Source organism: Chelmon rostratus, chromosome 1 (genome assembly GCF_017976325.1).
Source record: "Chelmon rostratus isolate fCheRos1 chromosome 1, fCheRos1.pri, whole genome shotgun sequence".
In the NCBI taxonomy this organism is placed as follows: Eukaryota; Metazoa; Chordata; class Actinopteri; order Chaetodontiformes; family Chaetodontidae; genus Chelmon; species Chelmon rostratus.
Window position 1 is genome coordinate 26,537,479 of NC_055658.1, and position 18,643 is coordinate 26,556,121.

Genomic DNA, 18,643 nt, shown 5'->3' on the forward strand with positions numbered 1-18,643 from the left:
GGGTGAAGCTCTAGAGTAGACGTGGCGTAGGATGTAGGACTTAAAGCCTTTTGTTAAAAATTCTGGCGTGTCTGATCTGCTGTCTCCACAAGTTTTGATACAAATGATGCAAAAGATTTTTGCAAGAACATGAAATAGTCAATCAGAGACGGCTGTTTAATATTCAGTCCTGGGTTTTCTGCTTGATGAGAGCTGATTTGAGCGATCCTGGTTTGCTCTTTTTCCAATCTGCTCTTCGCTCTGAAACTCTGCTGTGAGATCACAGAGTGTGTGTGCGCGAGTCGGAGCGAGCCGTGGACTCTGAGCACCAGTCAGCTCCTCTTTATATACATCTCTGCAGCCCACTCGTTCCTTCCTTTGGGCATCCCTCCACACACTGAGCTCCTCTCCCCTCCTACATTGTCAGTGATGACACATTTCCGCAGCTTCCATACCAGTGCACCGGAATAATCTCCCAGAAACTGTTGGCATGGGAACCAGCCGGTGATGTTTGGGAGGCATGAGGCAGAATGTGAAAAAGCAACACTTTTGTATGGACTGTGAAAATGATGAAGGATAAAAAAACTGCAGGAAGTTCCATGAACTGATTGATAGGCTGTAAAAGGATATAACAATAAAATGGGTTTGTGGACTTTTTTCAGTGAATGTTGGGGTGTGATTGTATCACATAATACAGTCCACATGGGATATTAGACACCAAGCTCGTTCATGTTTTATTGAACTACAAAACCCAAACTGTTCTCTTCTCAGGCTTTTCCATGTTTTTGGTATAAAATAGTAAATGCTGTAAATCGTACAGTCATGGCAGCCAAAACAGAAGTGACAAGAAAGGTGAAACTGAGCAATAGAAGTCAGAAAGAGACAGAAGGCTGGATGAAGTTATTTGACTTGATATTTATTGTTGGCTGAAAGGACAAATGCGATGAGTCTTTTATAGTCAGTGCATCTCAACGATATCCAGGTGTTCTGGTTCACTTTGCTTTCAGCCCGAACAACATGCATCCCAGGGATTAGGAACACATCTAAAACCTAATGTCATTACCCTTGACAAAAACACCAGCTCTAGAACTGACACTGGTCCCCGGCTGCTGCACCCAAATAGTTAGTGCGAGTGAAAGCAAGCTGAAAAAGCTGAAATCTGAGCCAAGACGAGCGAAATAAGACACTATTACTCACACAGTCGATGAACACGAACGTCACGTACATGGAGTTTTCAAAAGTCTTTTTGAAAGGTTTTCAATGGTTTCTGTACATTTGGTTTTGTTTAACATGTAAGAAAATCCAACAACACAGATGGAAAACATTAACCACTGCACACAAAACCACCAACTCGCTATATCGAGATTTATCTTGAGAAATGTAACAACTAAGGTGTAGAAAGTCAGGCTGAACGGAAACGCCAGTTCTAAGAATTAATCTGAAAATCAGTTCAGTAGGTGAACAACCAGAGGTTTTCTTCTACAGTGTCCGCTCTTATTTTATAATTTAACCAAACTACCATGTAGTTCAACACCGCATCAATACTGTAGAGAAAATATGGAAAGATGAAAAAAAAAACCCAAAAAGAATTAAGAAATCCATTATCACCAAAAAAAAAGCAAATTTCATTGTTTTTAATCTTGAAAACATGTTATTTAAGTGCTCTAGAAAGTGTGAGCAGTAAGTACCACCTCCAGTGTTCCCCTAAATAGCTTGAAGAGAGCCCACAAAGCTAAAAGTTGGTCCTTGTACTCACAGGAGGCCCCAAACCTCAGACACCCAAATGATCTGTATCCTTCCCTTAACACGCAGGCTGAACTGATCATGTTTTGAGGACAGATGGAGAGTTCTGGGGATAGTTTTCATGTTCCATGTTAGTGTTCCTTTCATTAAAGCTGATCACTCAAAGACGAGCACCACTTTGTTCAGTAATTTTCACATTCGTTTTGACTGTTTGGATTGAATACATGTCAGCAACTGCGGCGAAATACGGCCTCACATCATGTATGACTGAGAGCATCAGAGGGGGGGGAATGGGATGTTGCACTGAAATGGTCCCATTTTCTCGTCTTGGTCTGCAGTGATGGTAGCCGGAGGAGTGGTCAACACAGCTGGACCCCTCTGTTGCTGCCGCTCCCAGCCGCCGCTGATCTATCTACCCCTGCTTCTGCTTCTTGAGGTAACGAGCGCGCTGGGACAAACCCATCCCCATCACGTGGCTGTTGAGGATCTTGGCAGGGAGCAGGGCTGTAGTCACCCAGCCCTACAGAGGGAAATTACATGGTCAGCTGGTGGCATTTACAAATAACAGATTAGCATTCATTATTAATTTCCAACCCACAGGAGCAACAACTGTGGCAAATTTGTACAAAGGAAAATTCAGGCAATGGTCTTCTCAAATGATGTCTAATTTATAGCCATTTTGGTACGAATCTGTACAGTAGCTGCACATATTGCATATAGATTAACCATTTCCTGATGTTACCAAAAGCTGCAAAGACAATACCTTAGTTTCTTTAGAATATGGTGACCTTATCTTGCTGGACACAGGATTAGGTGCAAAATTTGCAGTTAATTTTTATATATTGTGCGCTAGTGGGAAGTTCAAATTACAGCAGCAAAGTCTTCTCTGCTTTACGCATAATGTCAGGCAACTCACATTTAACTTACCCGACAACAGCACGGCAGCTGAAACAGTTGAAACACCCCCTACTGTTTTTAATCCTCTTCTAAGTAAGGAGAAGTTTTATGAAGCATCATAAATGGTTCTTCCACCGACTTACTCTTACACCACATTCAATTTATTACCTATAGACTTCCTCTTAATTGTATTCTTTTCATTTCTCATGCCAATTTATTTTAAATCTGAATTTTGCGATATATATCATTAAATCCAAGATGGGTATGATAATAGATAATATATTTGAATTATGGGCAGTTGAGTGGTGAGAAAGTTAAAGACGGCCCTGCTACTGAGGATGCTGATCGAGGTTTGTTGGGTCACGCCTGTCCAGGTGAAAATAGTGACAGAAATGTACCGTTTCAACACCTCATATGATGTTTATGCTAACAATGACATTTTCATAGGAGACCGACAACAGAATAAAATTTCCAACTAACTCAGCAGCTGAAACTTGAATTGAATGTTGCTACAGCAAAGACGACAGAACATCTAAATTAAGGAGGTTGCAGATTGCTTTGCAGCAGTCTCGATTAGCCACTGCTGAATTGTGGATTATTACTGGGAGATGGGCAGAGTACAATTGACAGGAGAGGGATTATCAGATAATCAGAACGCACACTATTCGTCTCCTGCTTGCGGTTCAGTGAAACACAGGGGCTGACGGCAGCAAAGATCTGCGTTGCATTCACGTTATCTGCACAAAAACCGTCAACTGCAGACGATCAACAAAGGCTCGTCCATGCTGAATAGGATTTATTGAACACCTGTATGCTGTAGTGGATGGTGTTGTTATTTATATATACATCAATAAGCATGTTCATTGATATTCAGGTCACATAGTTCAACAGTATCCAACACAACATGGAGAAACTGGAAGGAGAAAATGGCTGTTTCCCTCTGCAACCTCTCAAAATGCCTGATAAAGCTGCACTAAATGAGTGTTTCGGTTTCATTTCTGACGCTCGTGTCTCCACAGATTAATTACAGTGTTAGGACGCAGACAATGCAGCAAGGTAGTGGAGCATCCCACTCCATTATTTCACAGGATGTTTACCTTTTGACAGATGCTTTAGCAACTGTCGACACAATATTAATTTAGAGAATGGAGATGAGCAGGTGGGAGGCTTTTTTGTATGAAGTGAAATTGCAGCCTGATGAGGTTCTGGCCCTGTTGCCCTCGAACACCTATGACACGACTCAGCTTTTCTAATGAGGGTTACGCTGCACCAGATTTATTACTCCTACAGGGAAACCAGTTGTGTTAGACTGGTATGACTCCAGCTGCATTCCCCTACCTGTCAATGGTACACTTTAATTTTTGGGGCTGGTTATATAAATGGCAACAATATCCAGAGGAGGATTTGGCCTGTGGTGTGATTTCAAGCTCCAACTGGCTGAAGCACGTTCAGCAGATCTTGAGTCATTCTGAGTGGTCAGTTCAGTGTGCAGGCAGATGACAAAGCAGGTCCTCACTTTGCGTCCAATGCCAGTCTCCATGACAGGCGAGCATTGTTAGCTCCTGAGAGGCATTCAACAAAAAGCCCAAGCAGAGAGACATATAATGATGTTTTATATCGTACGAAAGGAACTCTGCTTGTTTTTGAAGACATGGTTGCATAAATGTGGCTCGTCAGCGGCCTGAAATGTGTTTCACCTCGTTCTACAGAGAGACTGCGTGACGACTGATGCCGACAATAGATTGTGGGTCCTTTCAAACTAATTTCAGCTTGAGCTTGGTTGATGGGGGAACGTTTGGCAATCATTTCAGAAGCAGTTCATTAAAGATTTTTAGAGGAATCAATAGCTGCTTTCTGTGGAGATCAAAAATGAAGCTCGAATCTAAATGAGTGAGGATTTGAGAAAAACATACATGGCATGTGCAGTATTTACATTAGACTGTCCTTTGCTACCAGTATTACATACCCAGACTTACCATAATGGCGTGGGGCAGGTAGCCGTTGGTCTGGGTCTGTAGCCCCACAGTGTTGAGCTCGGCTGAAACGTAGCGCTCTGGACTGGGCTTGTCCAGCGTAGCCCGACGGATTTTACTCAGCTTGGTTGCAACAAAAAATGGCAGAACACTCTGGAAAAAAACAAGGAAACACACTGGTTGACATGAAATGAACAATGACTCTATAGTTTCATTGCTTGGTAAAGTATCAGCACAGTGCTGAGACAACATCTATTTTTCTTAAGGCAAGAAAGGGATTTTCCTTCAATCTGCATAGTCAACTATAGCTACCAACCACCGAACTTTACTGAAACCATGTGGGCTTGTAGCAGATGGTCTAAGGTTGGGTCATGATTTACCTGGATGATGATGCCTTTGCTCTTGTATTCAGCTTGAAGCCCTCGCGAAAAGAAGTCCACAAATGCCTGTATAAGATAAAGGCAGGTCAAAACCACAATTCCACAAAGAAAAAGACGCCATCAAATACCAAAAATCAAGAGATGTGCACAGAATCTGTGCACAGAATTCATGTACAATTTACTTTACATGATGTTAATGGGAGTTGTAATGAAATCATTAAATTGCTAACTAAATTGAGCATTAAACTAAAGATTCACCCAAGATGGATTTTCGATTTAGCACTTTTAAATTGAGAGAAACCAGGATTTACAGATAAACATGCCCCAGTATTAAGACACCAGCAAATTAATCAGCTGAAAGTGTGAACAGCCGGCTGTTTTTAAGCTAACAAACACACATGAGACGGTTATAAAACATTATGACGCCACATGCTCCTATAAACATTTTTAATTGGTACACTACCTCGGGACCTGAGTTAGTCAGCGACTTATTTATATTCAACAATTAAAACAGCAAATATGAAAAAAGACGATCCCTCCCTTTATCCCTACATCCAAATAAATGTTGAACTAGCATCTCTCGCCATCAGCAGATACGTTTTGCCTCAATGTCTGTTGGTAGATTAGACAGAATAATTCATAACATGAGAACAAAGATGGGTTTGTCCTCACAGAGGGCGGTATAAGATAAGATGTAAACCGTTTACGATGCTGAGATGCGTCTATATGCAACACTTCAGTTAATAACTTGAAGAAACGGTCATAAACTACACATTGCAATTACCTTGGAGGCAGAGTAGACAGTGAGCAGAGGAACAGGGTACATCCCACTGGCAGATGAGATGTTGAGGATAGCCCCCTTCTTCCTGGTAACACAGACATTTATTTGCTATTTCATACTGAAAAACAAAGTATGAGAGAAAGAGGTGACAGCAACAAACACTTCAGCCTGAGATCAATCCCAGAATGAAGAGAGAACATGGTACGACGTGTGCTCGCAAGCTGAACCAAAACTGCTCTTGTTGTACATCAAAGGAGAGCTGGGAGATATTGATCAGATCAAAGATACGCTAACATCACCACCGAAATATTTACAATCTGAGGGGGTTTCTGCTCCAGCCTGTGGTGCTTTCATACAGTGTGTGATCTAAACTAGAGGTGGATGATATTTTAAGACAAATTAATTATATGTGCATATTATGGTCAGGCAAGTGAAGACTTTCAGATAACAGTCCAATTACAGATGATACAGTGCATATGATGAAAGAGGACGTATTTCCCAAAAAGTCCCAAATTAGCTAGAGCAAAAGAAAATATTTGAAAGTCAAATATAAATGAAATTCTGAAATTCACACACACATGTCAGCAGATATCTGTAAGGTGCAATTTGTGACTGAAATTGTTCCTGACTGCATATAACTATTGCTTTTCTTCAGGTGTTTTCAACTGCAGTGCAGTGCAGTTATGTGTAAATCATCAAATTAATTCATGAATTCATGGTATGACTGGCGATATGGTTAGAGTCAATGTCACACACACACACACACACACATATATATACCTAACAAATGAGATAAAACATGTTGATTGAGTTAAAGAGGTCTTCATGCTAAGCTAAGCGTGTCCCAGCTAAAGCTTCACATTTGATATAAGAGTGACATCAATTTTGTTTTCATCAAACTCTTGGTGAGAAAATGAATAAGCATATTTCCCAAAATCAATTATTCCTTTTACTATTTTAAGCGATTTTGCACCACATTACATAAAACTCTTCACGTGCAAAATGAGAAAATAATTAAAATTAGCGAGGGGTCATTAATTAGACAACACAGTTTTATAAAACTATTACATGATATGATGATATGATCATAATACCATTTCAGCTCATTATTACCTATTTATCATCCAGCTCTCTGTGCTGCTTAATGCATGTGTGCTGGTGTTAATTACTAAAGAGTCACAGACATCAGTAACAAAATCTCTTCCTGCCAAAGTCAGACAGACTTACCGCTCCACCATTCGAGGTAATACGAGACGTGTCATCTGGGAAAAAACAGAGAGAGAGACAGAGAGAGTGTGAGAAACAGAGTAAAAGCACAAAAAAGTCTATCAAAGTCCGTGGGCTGTGGACAAGTGTGTGGAGGTGTGCGTCCACATTTGCAAATGTGTGTGTGTGGGTTGTGTGTGGAGAGGTGATCGGGGAGGGAAGACAAAGGGAGAAAGGAATGATAATGATAGCAGAGGGAGCAGTTTAAAGAAATATTGAATGACATAAATTAAGTGCTAAAAGAGTGGGTGGACTTCAGCTGTTGCTCTGGGAGAAGAGGGAAGGAAGTGACTTACTCTGCTTTATGTCAACGTGTTTGAATCTACTTGGACAAACCTAATAACTCAAAAAGGCGTCCATGGAGGAGTCCACGCTGTGCAGACTGAGACTGAACCATATATTTAAGATAACTTGCTAGTTCGAAGACGAACTCGGAGAATTTGCAGTGCCCACAGGTGTGAAGCAGAAAAAGGTGCCATGGAATCAACTCGAAGGAGAAATACTTAGTTATCAAGTTTGATGTGATTTTTCTTTAACATTTTCTGTGAGCCTCACTTCCATCCGAGTTTTAAAATAGTAATACTCACCTGGCAGACTGAGGTGATGTTAATGTTGACCATGGTGTCGATGAACTGAAACGAGGAGAACAGCAGCATTACTATAACGTGAGTTGTGTGTTCCATTAATTCAAGTGCAGGTGTTAAAGACATTATCTTTGATATTTGCTGAAAAGCAGCACATACACTCCACTACAAAAGAATAAGCAATAAAACTCACCAGTAGCGAACATGGCCCAATTAAAGGGGCAATATTATGCTAATTTTCAGGTTCTTATTTTTATTTTTGGTGTCTACTAGAATTGGTTTACATGCTTTAATGTTCAAGAAACGCATCATTTTTTTCATACTGTCCAATGCTGCAACACAGCTTTTCTCTCTGTCTGGCATGCTATCCAGCCCAGTCTGCTCTGACTGGTCAGATCACACAAGTGTGAGCCAGCAGCGAGCTGGAGGCGGTGCTGTGTCACATAGTGACGTCGACAGGTAACAGAAGAAAAGGTTCAAGGTTCAGGAGCAGTGTTTCCTGCTGGGAGACAATCGCTCCGTTTGGCGTGGACTTTGTGCAAGGTGGTTTACGTGCACAAAAAAGTGACATAACACACCAAGGGAAAGGGGAAAACCCAAAAAGTAGAACATGGCCTCTTTATTCTACTGCCACTATCATTATTGTTATTAGTAGCATACATTACTAAATATTGCTATATACTGTACTATTGGTATGATTATAGTATAAGCAGTAGTAGTATTCTAGTATTCTTACTTGATGTAGAAAGTTGCACAACAGATGTATTTCTATATGGACTGTTGACATTTATTGTAGCATAATAGTTGACATATTTACATTTTTGTATTTCATATATGTATTTATTATTTATGGTTGGTTTATATTGTTGTATAGTGTACATATTTTACATATTCTCTTACATATTTCTTATTTCCTTCTGATTCTGATTAAGTTTTGCTGCCACAACCTCACCTGGTCCGGTGTGGCCAGTAGCTTATTGTGGCTAATGTTAGCTAAAGTTAGCAAACCTAATGTAGATATTGTGTCACAGACATCTTCTTCCTTTAGGTTTTCAAACATTTTATTATTCATATGCACGTATGATAAAATAATTTCTATTCATGGAAATTAGAATAATAATGAACCTTTGACTTACCGTGTCGAGGTTGGGGACGTTGAGGAAGAACTCAGGGTATGAATAGGATATCCCAACATTGTTCACTGTTAACAAGAGAAAAATAACGGCAGTGTGACATTGGGTTTGGATGTTTTTATGGAAGAGGGTGACAGAATTTTAATGAAATCTACAATGACATTGACACTTAAGCTGTCCTTGTCCTTTAATGTTTAGTGTTACTTTTATTTCTTAAATTGAGCTGAAGTGTTTTTGTATGTCAGGATTGTGTCGTTTAGTTTTTGAGCTGAATGTCTTGTGCTTCTTTGTGTTTTCTTTGTATTTTAACATCTTTGGGGGCTGGAAATAAGTGTTTTCTGTTTAACAGGTTATCCTTTGGATTAATTAATTAATTAAATCAATCAATCAGCTTTCAAAATACTACATAATGTTGACAAACTGATGGATGAAAAGATTATATTTCTGTAATATGCACTTCAGGGTGTTATTCCTCTTTCCAGTCTTAGGAGGGCAGCAGAGGGCTGCAGAAGCCTGGATAAATTAACCTTTATGATGATATGAAAAACGTCCATTTATCAGAGTGGATTATGATTCAGATTGAATTTGCCATCTCATCTGAGCAGCCAATTTAATTTGATCAGGAGTGAGGTGGCCTGATCTCCTGCTGCAGTCTTACCCAAAACTCCAATCTCCAGTCCTGCAAGTCCATCTTCAATCTTAGAGTAGATGTCTACAGCACTGAAGTCTGCTGCTATCGTTTTGGTCTCCACGCCACATTTGCTCGCTGAGGGCACACATAAACATTTTAATTTTTGCATATATTTTTGAGAAACAATGAAAACTACCAGAAATCCCTTGGGTAAAGCATTCATGAACAACCATGTTGCTAACAAACAGTCACTTGGAAAGGGAAGAGCAGAGCAGAGGGGGGGAATTAAACCCTGAAATAATCCTATATCATCAATGAGGATATCCTTCCCTTAAGAGAAAGCTTTCATTTAATTGGACAGATTCACTTTCAGCTCCAGCAGGAGGCTTTACTGCCTCATAACCGAAGGCGTAAGAGTCCTGCTGAATCTCCACTCAATAAAGAATCGCTTGTGAAAAACACGCAATTCAATGCAATACAATTTCGTCGTTAGTCATTTAGCCCCATTGGACTATCACGCAGTGCAATATGGATGCAACATTTCAGGTTTGGGATAAATGAGGCCATATAACTGCATGGATCATTGAGAATGAACTCCAGTCTAGCAGCTGTCATACTTAACACTGTATTAGTCTTGTGCCTTTGGACCACAGGTACTGCTGATTTCCCTTGACTCTAAAATGTGGGATTAGTTCAAGTGATGGATTAAATAGAGTAATATTGAGCTACGTACAGTATTTCAAAGTGACTTACACGAAAGTTGTCCACAAAAAATCTTCACTTTCCATCAATTTGCGATGCCTGGCAACATTTCTGTGTGCATTTCCACAGAATGTTTAATATAAATGAATAAACACGCATACGACTCACAGATCGCCTTGGACACATCGTCCAGCTTCTCCTGAGAGCGGCTGATCAGCACGATGGCAAAGCCTCTGCGGGCGAGCTGCAAACACAAGAAACGTGTCAACAAAGGCGACGTCTGTGCACCTCAACACGTATTTCATACAGGCAGTGCAGAGATGAGCGGAGGTGGCACTAAACAGAGTGTGTGTGTTTATGGAATAAAAGATGTGTTCAAAAACACACTTATGTACACTTTTATAATTGATTTGTACCTGTAACCTCTGTTTCAAAAGTTTAAACATTCAGGCTAACGCTTGCAGGTGTAATTCTTTGAGTCTGAAGCTGAATTTCACAAGCTACGAAATGAAAAATCATTCACAGGTTTTGTTCATGGTAGGGTTTTATAGGCGACTCGCAAGAGAGAGAGGCTGGGATTTTCAGCATCTGACTAATCGGTGAATCCCTACAAACAACACGATTGGCTAGAGAATCCTGTCAGTCGCCAACAGGCCAGTTCGCACTCAGGACAGCGTTCAACAGGTTTGAGTCACTCTGAAACTGAATAATGGCGGCTTCTTCCAGGCCTCTGCGTCCACCAGTAAGTTAACAAGATACATAAACTGGGTCATTCTTCTGCCCTGAGTAAAATGTTTTTGATATGGGGTTAGGTTTGTTAAGTTACCAGTGGTGGAATGTAATTAAGTACCTTTACTCAAGTAACAATTAACTACAAATTTGAAGTACTTGTACTTTGTGTCTTTTCTTTTCCTGCCACCTTTTTTGTTTTGCTCTACATCTAAAATTAAACTACTGCTGGTTACCTGGAGCCTAGCTGGTAGGCTCCAGGTAATTGTGACGCCATTTTTCACTGTCTTTAGAATTTTTACAAACAAACAATCAATCGATTAATGGAGAAAATAATTAGCAGATAATCCATAATGAAAATGATCATTAGCTGCAGTCCTTTATGAAATAATTAAAATAGTACACGCCTGCTTTCATATTAATGCATGAGTAATAATAATCTCATGATATGATATATATCGGTATAACAGTCGCAGGGGACATTATTCTGCATTGAATACTTTTAACACTTTAAGTGCGTTTTCCTGATTATACTGTCATACTTTTACACAACATTTTCAATACAAACCTTTTACTTGTAACAGAGTTTGGTATTAGTACTTTTGGTTAAGTAAAGCATCTGAGTACCCTGCTCACAGCCAGCTAGCTAATGTTAGCTAGCATTTCTAAATGAATGGTTACTTTGAAATGAAATGAAATGAAGCTTGCAGGCATCTGAAGCATCTAAATACACAAATATTTTAACTGAAGTCTTAATGTTCAAAATCAAGAATTAAAACCTGCAGTCAATGACACGAACATGCAGAAATTAAAAACTAGAAATTACAAACTGTTCAATCTCACAACACTACAGGTACAACAGTTTTTTAAAGCACACTTTTATGAATGATTTAATACTCTATATGCCACTCAACCCTCTCCCCCTCCTGTTTCCTGCGTTGTTTAGGTCAGGAGGCTGAAAATGTCCAGAATCCGGGGAGTCTTACCTCCTCTGCATAAGCTTTCCCGATCCCATCTGTGGCTCCTGTCACCACTAAAAGGAGAAAACACACACAGAGAGAGTGAATTAGTAGGACCAAGTATAGGATGTTTTAAATAACATATGAAAATACAGAATTTAATAAGGCAAGATATGCTCCTCCTTATTCACCATCCATTCCCATAGTTTCTTTCCATGAGCATAAAACTGGGACTCGATTGGCCGGTTCATTAAAACTGAGAAAAGGAAGTTGCACTGTCCTTTTCTGTTTTCTTTACTGGAGATAAGGAGCCGTTCTGAATCCATGAAAAAACCTGGACCTGGTGTCTACATACCTTCATCTGGACATCTACACTATGACATGTAGGAGTAGCCACACGTTTCATGTATATCTGTATTTAGCCTATATTTAGTCTGAAATGTGCTCCGTTAGCTTGAGCTGCTTGTGCTGTTTGAAATAAATATTCCCACAGAAGAAAATATTTTAAAATTGATGCCAGAGGTGTTTTAAGCAGAGATTTGTTGTCAATGTCTTCTTTGGTGGGAAATCAAGATGAAGACAGAAGACCAGGCAGTGCTAGCCACCGCAGATGAACAGACGAAGAGCGCCACCTCCAGGAACTTCCTCACAGCAGAAATCCGATGATAAAGATGTCAGCAAAGGACTGCTCGACAGGCAGGTGATCCCTGGAAAGTGCAGTGCAAAGCCACCAATGACGGCCAAGAACAAAAAGCTTTAGAAAAATAAAATAAATTGACTTTCAAGGGTAAAGTGCTGAATGTCAGTGCAGACAGATGAACTGCAGGACGGGGGTACAAGGAGAGCAGCCGAGGTGAATAAGGAGGACAGAGAGAGGGAGAGAGAGAGGGAGGGAGAGGGAAAGTTCGGTCCTCTCTGTCTTCAGTGGCAGTCGAGCGAGCGGATGCCCTGGAACTGCCTGGCACAAACAGCAGCGGCGGCGGCGGCCTATTTTTAGCAATTCCCATCTTTCAGGAGGAACGATTCATCACACCTCTGGCTAAATATAACAAAAAGTAGATGGAGAGAGGGGTGGAGAGTCAGGGCGCTACAATATGTCCCTGCGTAACATGAAAAGATTGGTATGAAGTGCAACATTCATCTTATTCTTGTGCAAACTTGTGTACTGCTCTTCATCTTGTCCTTTAGAAGTCAGTTGTGTGTAATTATTATTCTGCTCTTATTTTATTCCAGTTTTTACATTGTGGTCTAGACCTACTTGTGAGAGTGAAGTGCACTTAGGTCAAACCACATCAGTCTGGCTGGGTGCACTGAGCAGCACAGCCTCTAGGGTCCACTAGAGGGGCTTGTAGACTCTTAGGGCTCATTAAACGCTACACGCAAGGTGCACCAACATAATTACAGTCTCTGTCAAAAACAAACTTAAGTACCTGGGACCAAACTCATGTATGTAGTGTAGATTTTGAAGGAATTCAATAAAAGGCATTAAGCGTATTTGCTGGTGAAATGGAAGTTATCACGATACTGACATGTGTGATTCCAGTGAATAATTTCCACTGAGAAACATGCTGTCTTCACATAGAGACTATTTTTCCACATGACTGATGGAGAGCTTCATCACATGATGCAACGACAACCACCTGAAGCTCAATATGAGCACAACCAATCAGCTTGTGGTGGACTACAAGGCTTCAAATGTGGATGTTGCTGCAAAGAAGCTACAAACTGTAAAACGTGGACGCTTCACACACACACCGTCAACCCAGCAGCACAGAAGATCTTTACGATCAGTTTAAAGGTAGACGCCCAGATCAGTGTCACCAATTCAGTATCTGACCAAATGTGAAATATGGTCACAATCTGCCTTCTGTTCCTGAGTTATGGCTTTGAATAATGGCCAGAAAAGTGTTTTTGCACAACATGATGATGTCACAGTGAAGTTGACCTTTGACCTTTTGGATATAAAATGCCATCACTTCATCATTTAGTCCCAATGAGACATTAGTGTGAAATTCTGTCATACTTAGCGTATGAATTCTTGAGTTATAGTCAAAAATGTGTTTTAGTGACCTTTGACCATCAAAATCTAATCAGTTCAGTTTTGAGTCCAAGTGGACATTTGTGCCAAATTTGAAAGAAAGTCCATCGAGGCGTCCCTGAAATACTGCCTTCAGGGATGGGACTGAGTTTAAAGACATATTAGAGAGACACAAGACCTCTGCCTCAGCATCCTCAATACAGTGGTCTCATTGAAATGAATGAGACAACTGTGTCTTTGCTTTGTTTTTTGTTTTTTTCACGCAGATCTCATGATGGTGTGAATGCCTTATGAGACAGAGAACTGCTGGGTGCTTTTAGTCTCACTTGTTATATTATTTAAAGTAGGGATGCCTGTTTACAGTTTTCTGCTCAATACAGAGTACCGGTCGGACACCAGTCCTCTGTCTTTCTCCAAAAACTGTAAACCTCACCGGATGCATTTAGATTATTTGTACGTAAGGTTATACGAGGCCAGGGATTGCTGTGGCACTAAAAACTGAGCTGGTGGCCCACTGTGACGGACTTAATAAGGTCAGCATCAGCATTGATATTGATGTGGCATATCGGCTTTATGCATCCCTAATCAAACCATTTTATTAGATAGTATGTTTTTAATTTGAAAATGATAAGCATTTGACATTGTAATTGTCATGATTAATGCTGTTAATGTGTGGGATTTTTTTTTATCGTGATCATCTGAGCCACAGTGCTGAGCGCTGATGGCTGCTGTTTTCATGAAATGGTATTTGTGCTGTTGCCGCAATGCCTACTACAAACATCCCCACAGAGACAATGAAGTTTATTTTAAGCAAATATTTTGTTATTTTGACAGCGCAGTGCATTCCTTCTCTTACTCATCCGTCTATCTGCCCTTTGCTGTACCAATCTCCCCTTTGTGTGATCTTCCTGAGTACAGATGATGCTGAGGTGCCAAGCATCCTCTAGGGCTGCAGCAGAGCCAAACAGAAAAGAGTGGGGGAGGAAAGAGGAGAGAAAATGACAAACACGAACATGGGGGATCCTGGGGGCAACTAAAAATAGCACAGAGAAGAGGAGGGGAGAGTGATGGAGAGTCTGCAGGCACAATGATGAGGGAAACATAGGCCGGGTTATTTTTAGTTGTTTTAAGAATGAAATGTTTTGCAGTCGGAACAGAAAAAAAAAAGCTTTTACAGCTGAGTGCATGTTCCCTTCAGTCAAATAAAACAAGGGTTATTTCAGGAACTGCTGTCTTCTACAAAAGTAGGTTAGCCTAGCTAGGTGTTCTGATGATAGTGCTACTATGTGTCCCCATTTGGGCGTTGGGTTTGTCAGCCGACATCATTTTATTGTTGAAAATAATTAAAGGAGTTGGAATAAATCACCTTTTTACATCTTCTGCACTTAAAAAGGAGACATAATGAGAATTTGAACAGCACATCCCATTTTCGATTATTTGTGACAAAGTCCTGCCCTACTTCCAGGCGTCCCCACAAGGGGAGTAAGAGTACACATATTTGAAACAAGCCATTTCACATAGAAATAATTGATAGAGGATGAGTTTAATTCGTTTGACCAATAGCTGCAATCTACTGTATGTGTGGGAATGTGTGAAACATGAATTTATAAAACTATTGGCAAAACTGTACTGCCAATATTAGGCCATATATCCATTTATCAATGAACTGATTAGTCGACTGACAGAAAATAAATCAGCAACTATTTTGATCATCGATTATTCGCTTAAATCAAACGTCCAAATTTCTCTGGTACCAACTTTCCAAATGAAATAATTTTCTGCTCTTCTCCTGTTTTATATCATAGACAGCTGAACATCTTTAGGTTTCAGGATGTCTGGACTGAGGACTGTGAGGAATTAACAATTAGCTGTAACTTCTTTTTACTCAATGTCAATGTAGGCACATCATTGAGAATTGAAGCCTTGTATGAGATGGAAAGACACCACGACAATAGTTCTCTGTTGTACTTCCACAGACTCCGTCTTTCTCTCACACAAACACACACACAAAGTGAGATGTGGTTACCAGTGAACCAGAATCCCGAGGATCATGTGCCTCATTTATGAATGGCTCTAGTCATGTTACATAATCAGGCCGTCCTCTCAATCAAGTCCACTTCACTGAGACAAAGTTTGTGAATGAAGGCAGCAGCCGAGGCCAACGGGCTCCTTTGCCTCATTGGATATTCTGAATCACTTTGCATGTGTAATCCAAAAATAAAAACCCATCTGACGCGTTGCCATTTTTAGCTGCACACGAAAAGATCAAAGGCAACTTCAGCTCACATCCTCAAAACATTTGGGCTTCTCAAGCAGGCCGATGTGACTGTGACTGCACTGGTTTAATGATCAAAATTAAGAAAATACTGAGGAGTAAACAGATAAATGAAACATAAAATAAATTTACACAGCAAATGCATGACAATGTACACAAAATAGACTATGAACAACCATTTTATGATTTCCACCAACAATGTAAGATGTGATGGAATATAACTGAATCACAAAATACTTAAATTGCTTCCTATTTCCTTTCAAACCGCTGTACTAAAAGCTTATCTTAATCATTATTCAAAAAACTTCTAACAACAGCTTTTTGCATTATGACGTGAACCCTGAATACCACACTCACCAACATTAAACCAGCAGTCTGTTCAAAGGTTCAAGGTTCAGTCAGTGAGCAGGCTGGACAGATGGACAGTATTCAGTCTGATTTGATAATCCCCTCGAGCTGTAATCCAATCACAAGATTTACTACAGTTTGCACCCGATTACAACAGGCTGGTCATTCCCTGCTCACTCCTTATTTCATGTGATAAGTACCACAGTGTCATGTTATAGTCTGCTGCTGCAGCTGGGACGAAGAAGCCAGAATGTGCAAAAAGTCTGTGCTGAAGTCTTATCAGAGGACTGGAAACTTCACAATCATCAGCGTGAACCATGAAACAGTCAGGCTGCACTTATTATGCAAGACGACTGTGACACAGTGCAACAGCACAGCACGGAACAGGTTGTTCCTGACATGTTCAGACAAGATGCAAAAATCATTTCATCAAAGAAAATGTGTCTGCTTATAATTTATATTCAGTGGCCACTTTATTATTAGCTACACCTGTACAATCTAATGCAATCCAATACACAGCTCTGCCATTTATTCTACCTTTGCAAAGTTCATAATCTTCAGTTTTTGTTGACTGTCAGAAATGTGTTTATTTCTGAGGTCATAGTTAAAGATGGTGTTGTACTGGACTACATTGTATTAAAAGGAGTCTCTAATTTTTTAATTCTAAATGACCATGCTCTAAAATTGAAGGTGTATGTAATATAGATCTATTTTGTCAAGCGGTTAAAGTAAATTTCCTCTTATGGAATAAAGCTACCATAAATAAATAGTAAATAGTATTTATAGATTGATGAATATAAGCAGTAAGGTGTGACGTAGACAACCTGTGAGTTCAAAAGGCACAAAGAGAAAAATGAAAATAAGATGAGAACGCAGAAGCAAACATGTCATCATTAGCATGAGGTTTGTGGTGTTTATCTACAAAAGAAACACCACAAACCTAAACAATGACATTTGTGTGCTATTATACTATATAAATTTGCTAAGAACAAATTGATTGACTCCAAGACAAACTTAGGCCATTTCGTCCTCTTAGCTTTTTTGATATATTCTACCTTTAATTACACTCTTTGTTTGCAAATTATGCTAATGCAGTTTATATAGAAAGCAACAACTTGAATGGCATAGACCATCATAACTTCAGACAATAACGTGATTATCCCCCATACAGTTTCTCACCTGCCCATTTCCCCAGTGCAATGGGTGACACGAGCCGTCCGTTGCCCAGCACCCACACCTTGATCCCGGAGAGCAGCCGGTAGACGGAGCACACAGACAGCCAGGCCGCGGTCAGCGCACCGAGCCAGAACAGCGGGGTCTCCACGGCCTGTAACACTCCTTCTCCGCTGGACGACATACCTGCACCACGCACACCTCAGTCTGTATTATCTGTTAATGCTAACGTCTGGGTTAACAATATCTGGATGAATGTACAACGAAGTGCTCAAAGTGCAAATGCATGCGTCAAAAAGGATTCAGGATACGCTGCTTCCGTGTTGATTACTTCCGCATCAGCGTTTGGCTGGGTGTGATTGGCCCATTTTCCTCTTCGTCTTTTTCCGCTTTTGAGAGAAAATTGCAACAAATCAGGGAATTACTGCCACCTACTGATGGCCTATACTACAGTCGTCCCTGTCATCGGTCCCGTATATTGTAACCATGTAAAGAATATGTAATATGGCATTTACTGGGCAGTTTTGTTGTTTTACAATTTATGTTTTTATTACCCATTTTCTTTTTAAATCATCATGTGATAGACCCAGCTGTGTTTTATGATTAAAAATATCATTACGTTTCACATTCATCTTGTTTCACCCTGCAAGGTTTTACAGCAGTGTTTAAAGATTTATTTATTTTCATATACACAGTATGATCTTAACCAGACATCTTTCCTTCCTCCTTTCCATCAAAATATCTGGTATATGACTTTTAACAAATGCTGAATATACTTCTACACCTTCAACAATACACTCCGTAGTATTCCTGAGGACTGGAACTTTCCACTCTCATCTTATCATCTTTATGTTTGTATCAGTTACACCTTTTCCAAGAGTGTTCATTTTAACAGATTTTGCATTTGTTGTAATGAAAACTTCCAGACTAGATTGCAACATTAAACATGTTTGATTGGTTTTATGTAATTATTAGTGCTCAACTACAGTATTGTGAGAAATCCTTAAACACAGTAAACTCTTGACATATACAGCATATTTACCCCTGAGGTT

At 40.0% G+C, this 18,643-nt stretch overlaps 1 protein-coding gene across 1 annotated transcript; it reads right to left on the reverse strand.

Annotated features, from left to right (window-relative positions):
- Positions 1–778: 778 nt before the first annotated feature.
- Positions 779–17,922, reverse strand: hsd17b12b (hydroxysteroid (17-beta) dehydrogenase 12b). The gene is made up of 11 exons (XM_041941100.1): positions 17,598–17,922; positions 11,785–11,831; positions 10,238–10,313; positions 9,395–9,502; positions 8,740–8,804; positions 7,607–7,651; positions 6,981–7,015; positions 5,757–5,838; positions 4,973–5,038; positions 4,596–4,745; positions 779–2,242 (listed from the first exon to the last, which is right to left on the reverse strand). The coding sequence occupies exons 1-11, from the start codon at positions 17,773–17,775 to the stop codon at positions 2,135–2,137; spliced, it is 960 nt and encodes a 319-aa protein (XP_041797034.1). The 5' UTR covers positions 17,776–17,922; the 3' UTR covers positions 779–2,134.
- Between the last annotated feature and the right edge of the window lie 721 nt (positions 17,923–18,643).